We start from the raw sequence: 6353 nt of genomic DNA, 5'->3' as shown, positions 1-6353 counted from the left end.
TTTAAAAGTTCATAGATTTCTAAGGTAGCCTTTTAATTGTCCTTGCTGCTTGGTTTCTCTTGCCGTATTGGAATTTTGTTGATTATGACAGCAAGTGACACGAATATAGTTCTCCCCTCTGAAATCATATATGATATCCTTTTGAAGCTTCATGTCAAGACTCTCGCCAGATTCCGCTGCGTCTGCAAATCATGGCAAGCTCTGATCTCCGACCCCATCTTCATCGAATCCCATCATCGTCGATCCAAGCAAAACCCTCTCGTCCTACTTTCCCGCCGCTGTCATCCCGGCGGAGGCCTCCGCTGGTTCTCCACGCACGGCGATGCAAAAGAATTCGTGTCCATGAATCCTCAACCTAATAATCGCCTTGTCACGTTGCCTACTTATCTCGATCTCGTCTGCGTGTATGACTCTAGCAGAATCTACCTTTGCAATCCCTCAATTGAACAACTAGTCTGTCTGCCCGTAGAATCTCCAGTATACAAATCATCCTTCCATCAGCATCATGTTGGGCTGGGGTACATCTCTTCCATAAAAAAGCACAAACTTCTTCGCATAATTAGCCCCGACAGAGACAGTGCTGAACATGGTATGGACCGTCACTGTGAGGTCTTCACAGTGGGCGCCAAAAACAGTCGTTGGGGAACAGTAGCGAACCCTCCATATAAAATCGTCGCCCATGCAGCTTGTGTCGATGGAGTCATTTACATGCTACCACATTATCTCGGGCTCCAGCCTTTTATTCCCAGAGTATGTTGCTTTGATCTTGAGAAAGAAAAGTGGTCTGAGCTTCAGACTCCATGTCAAATCCATCCTGATAATATCGTACACATATGCTTCGTGAGGAAGGTTGTAGAAGAGTGCCTATGTTTGGTCGACTTTGGTTTGAGTGCCTTACACCGAATGGACGTGTGGTTTCTATCAGACAGAAACAAGAGCTCGTGGGTGAGAGAGTGCCACATTGACATTTCCTCGCTGAGTAGCGTTCGACATGTGATAATGTCGGTTTTTCCTCTTGCCGTAGACGAAGATGGGAGAATTCTTTTAAGGAACTTAAGTCCTCGTGGAAACGAGTTGTGGTACTATGACCCAAAGGCAAAAAAATTTCAAGAGTTTGTACCCTGTAAGAAGCTAGGAGAATTGTTTTTCGAAAGCTTCTATGTCGAAAGTTTCATGTCCTTGATAGATAGCGAGACAGTGGCCTAACTAGGGGCGCCGCGTTATAGTAGCGAGGGATGTACTAAGATTTTTAGACTTTTCCATGATCTCGTTTGATCTCTATTCATTTTGAACCGCATGTGCGTTCTTTAGCCTTGAATTGCATACGTTCTTTAGCCTTGAATTTCTTTTGCCTAGTTAGAAGAGCTTGTTATTGATTTCGCATTGTCTCATCTATGTACTTATATGAAGATTTTCTTTCACATGTATGCGCTTGTGATCACGTGGATAATAATTTTGTTGGGTTAGGTGTAAGGGTAGCAATTTATGACCTGATCCTCTCACCTAGCCCGACCCGACCTGTTATAAATGGGTAAGAGTCATTTCATATGGGTCGGATCATCATCGGGTTGACCCAAAGAGTATATTTATTAATCGGATCATAAACGGGTAGTCAACCTATCGATCAGTTTAACTTTAACACATTTATCATTCAACCCTTAACATTTAAAATTTGTAAAAACACACTCATAAAATGTCAATACTTTTTTTTGGTCAATGAACTAAAATTTTATTCATTTCCCAATTTTGAAACAATGTGTAGAACAGCAAGGAACCAGAAAGCCTGGAAACCAAAAGAAAATTTACAATTTTTCAAGTAACTCTTTTATATGCACATATATACTTTCATTTTGAACTTTTGAAAAAACTAAAAGTTTGATATCTGTAAAAGTCTGAGCAGGTTGCCTTTCTTTTGCTTGAAAGATTCTAAGGTTCCTCTCCTTCCAAATCATATAAACTGTAGTGGAGAGACACATCCTCTTCAATTTCACCATAGAGCCCTTGCCTTTCAAATTAGAGGAGTACCAGTTCAAAATCAGACTCCAAACACAGGTCCTCCACCTATATCTCAGTCAGTCCATCACCAAGTTCCAGACTTTAGCTGAGTATTGATGCTCAAAGAAAACATGGTTCCTAGTCTCCAATTGGTGACCATTACACTGGACACAATGAGACTAATTTGTGCTCAGAATACCCATTCGACACTATCTATCCTTGGTGAGAAGTCTTGAATGACAAGCTAGCCACAATATAAAAGAATGTTTAGGATATAGCAGTTTGTGCCCAGGAAGCTACGTTGGCAGGCTGGACAAGAGTCCTATACACCGCAGATAATTGAAGATTGCCATCAGTGTAGCATTCAGCTATAGCATTCTTTATATTATCAGCACTTCCAAACTTGTGCAGCAACATATCTCTCACCTTAAGGAGTTGTCTCCACATCCATGAATCTTTTGACTTGGGTTGAACAGCCCAGACATTTTGATTCTGTAAATAGTTCACATGTATCCACTTGATCCATAGTAGATCCTTTTTAAGATGAACCATCCATAGGAGCTTTGTAGCAGCAACATAGTTCCAGAACTTTGCTGAAAAAATCCCCAGACCCCCTTGCTTCTTCCCTTGACAAACAGATTCCCAATTCACCAAGTGAAATTTATGACCCCATAGAAATTCAGAACACAATCTGTCAATTTTCTCCAAAACTTTTATTGGCAAAATGTAATTGCTAATCCGATATGTTTGAATGCCCAGAATAACAAATTTAATCAATTCAAGTCTGCCAGCATAAGACAAACATCTTTTTTGTTGCCAGGATTGAAATTGATTGCTGATTTTTCCAATAAGGCTAGAGCAATCTATATAAGAGAGCCTTTTTGCATTAAGTGGAAGCCCTAGATATTTCATAGGTAGTACTCCCTTAGGGAACTTTAGAAAGTTGCATATCTGAGCTTTGAGGCTGTTATTAACTCCACTCAGGTAAACAGAACACTTGCTTGAATTAACTTCCAAACCTGAAACTTGACCAAACTCTTGAAGACATACTAAAATTTTCTCAATAGAGTTCATGTCAGCTTTGCATAACAGTAGCAAGTCATCGACAAAAATCAGGCGACTAATCTTCAGTCTAGAACATTTAGGGTGAATTTTGAAAGAGGAATCATCCTTTAGAGAACTAAGCTTTCTAGATAGGAATTCCATCCCAATGACAAAAAGATAGGGGAGAGGGGATCCCCTTGTCTTAAGCCTCTAGCACCATAAAAATAGCCATGCAGTCCCCCATTAAGTGCAAGAGAAAATTTTGGGGTAGAGATACATTCCATGATCCAGCAAATAATATTATTAGGAAAGCCCAATCCAATCAACATGCTCCTTATGAAATCCCAACTAATAGTATCAAAGGCCTTCCTCAGATCAACATTCAAAATAGCTCTTGGGGAGTTGTTTTTCCTTCCATGTGTTTAATAAGATCATGAGCAAGCAAGAAATTGCTGGATATAAGCCTCCCTTTTACAAAAGCACACTGAGCATCATTAACTAAATAGCCTATAATTTTTTCCACCCTACTAGCAATAACTTTTGAGATGATTTTATAGATGACATTACAATAGGAAATAGGTCGATAATCAGCAGCTGAGGTAGGGTTAAGGACCTTGGGCACAAGAGTAATAGAAGTAGTATTAAGGGAACCCAAAAGAATACCTGAGTGAAAGAATTCCTCAACTGCTAGAAAAAGATCCTCACTGATGATACTCCATGCAGCTTTAAAGAAGTAAGCATTAAAACCATCAGGCCCAGGAGCCTTGCTATCAGGCATTAAAAATAATGCTTGCTTAATCTCTTCCCTCGAAATAGGAGAACTCAGTTCATGTGCTGAGCAGAGGTTAAAATAGGACCATTAGAGATTACACAAGGATCAGTAGTTGAGTTGGCCTTAGCATATCCCAGTAACTTCTTATAGCATTCAATGAGCTCTGATGTAATTACAGGAAATTCTGTAATTCTAGAGCCATCTGCAGTGTATATATAGACAAAATTCTATTCTGGTGCCTCTTTGATTTCATAACTGAATGAAAGAATTGAGAGCCCTGTGACGCCCCTGGGTTCACACAAGGCTGCAGTCCGAGGTAAAACAAGAAATGTCAAACCTGCCATGTACCACACCGTGCAATAACATGTTTCACCATCACAATTTCTATCTCTCTAGTGGAATCAACAACAGGTGTAGTACAAAGCAAGTAAAAGGTTACACAAGAATCAACTGATGAAATGATAGAGATCAAATTAATATTTCACCATCTAATATATTGGAATACAAATAAATGTCTGAAATAAATAAACTGGAGTTCTCAACAAGTCTCAAATACAAAATGTCTGACAAGAGAAAATAAGGCACACAGCCTTTACAACTTCTAGAATAAAACTCTCAAATATCTAAACAGAAGTCTACAGTGGAGCTCAAAAGAAAATATAACTAAATAGATGGCTGACGCTAAAGTGTATCGCCGTCAACCTGCGACTCTCCGGGCTCCTGGCTCGTTACCTGAAAGGGGGAGGGACAACGAGCGTCAAAGCGCTAGCGAGCAACATCACAACCAACCCCAAGGGATAGGGCTCGTTGTACATGAAAATACAGTTAATACATAATAATATAAATCATTTACACAAACATTAATGGGTTTTAGTACTTAGGGAAATACAACACGAGCATAGGTACGTCGAGCGAGTGATAGTTTTAGTGGACCTGTCATCCTATTGAAGCGGATTGACAAGTTGATGGACGTGATAGTTTTGGTAGATTCTGTGGTTGACAGAGGTATTTTATTAAACATAACAACTCAGAAAATTTATTACTCATAATCCAATGAACTACAAATAAATCAACCCCCAGTCTTGAATAAGTGCATGGGGAAAAGGGGTAGACATGGCACGTCGCCTAGTGGGCCACAATCTAACGAGCTTGACTATCAGAGGTAGTTGTTAACGTGATAGTTATTGGAGACCCGTCATCCTACCGAAGAGGATTAGCTTCAGTGGTCGTAGTATCTTCTGGTTCTGACTGGGAAGAATGAGCTTGGTCCGATTGTTCAGGAGAAGATTGGGCTTGGTCCGATTGCTCAGGCTGATCCTGCTTACTTTGTTCTTCAGCTTTGATCCTGACAATAATCTTCTGAGCCCGTTCGCCTTGAGAGATCAGTTGTCTCCAAGAACGACATTCTGCAACCCCTAACTTTAATGGTTTATAGTCCAACACAAGGACTGCGTATAAGAAAGTATGCATGTCTTATTCCCGTACATACCCTACTGTACTAGCTTAAACTTGTGTTCGAAAGGTCATCTCACATGTGTAGGTGAAATCACATTCACTGCAAATAAATACTCAATAAACTAGGCACTCCTCAAGTCCAAACGTGGTAAGCAGATGATTTAAACAGAAGCACGAACGAAACAGAAAGAAAATACTGCGATGAGTCGACTCGTGCTCAAATATGAGTCAACTCAGCAGAACACAAATAATAGCAGGAAAGGGCTTCATGAGTCGACTCATGACAGTCATGGGTCGACTCATGACTTATGGGTCGACTCGTATACTGACGAGTCGACTCAGCAGAAGCAAAAAGGAAACACAACTAAATTAACTTCTAAATTAATTTAGTTAAAATATTTGTTTAGCATTTGATTTGACAAATTGGGGGGTTATTGGTTGGGACAAATTGGGGCCAAGTAGGAAAAGTGTTCCAATGGAACAATTTTACCCCTTTGGGATATTTTGAGTGGGGTAAAGTGGGATAAAGTGGGATATTGGGATAATTTTAGTATTTGATTTGACAATTCATGTGGGATAATTGATGACGTGGCACCTTATTGAAATATAATTTTATCTATTAATTACTTCTAAATTAACTTATCTAATTGGTTTAGTGTATTATTTAGTATATTATTATAATATAAATATTATTTTACTTTATATTAAAATATAATATATTATACTATACTTACAAATTACTATTATTAATTATTATATTATATTGTATTATATTATATTAGCATGCTATACTATATATAATAATTAATATAATATAATATCAATATATTTAATATAATATTTTAATAATATAATATTTAATATAATGCATTACAAAATATAATATGTTATACAATAATTACTAATTAACATTATATTAGTATGCTACATTATATAATAATTAATATAATATATGAATAATATATATAATATAATACTTTAATAATATATTATTTAATTTAATATATTATAATATAGTATCATAGGATATAATGTACTTTATAAAATATTATAATATTTTACAATGTAATATTTTTAAAATTTAAAA

The 6353-nt window shown here is 37.6% G+C and overlaps 1 protein-coding gene across 1 annotated transcript; it reads left to right on the top strand.

The window, feature by feature from the left end:
• LOC109845391 (putative F-box protein At1g50870) lies at window positions 1-1291 on the top strand. Its single transcript, XM_020414646.1, has one exon. It carries the CDS (start codon window positions 85-87, stop codon window positions 1204-1206), a length of 1122 nt encoding a protein of 373 aa, XP_020270235.1. The 5' UTR covers window positions 1-84; the 3' UTR covers window positions 1207-1291.

The sequence above is a fragment of the Asparagus officinalis genome, chromosome 6 (genome assembly GCF_001876935.1).
Source record: "Asparagus officinalis chromosome 6, Aspof.V1, whole genome shotgun sequence".
NCBI classification, from domain to species: domain Eukaryota; kingdom Viridiplantae; phylum Streptophyta; class Magnoliopsida; order Asparagales; family Asparagaceae; genus Asparagus; species Asparagus officinalis.
Note: the sequence above shows the minus strand (reverse complement) of the source record. Positions and strands in the feature narration are given on the sequence as shown.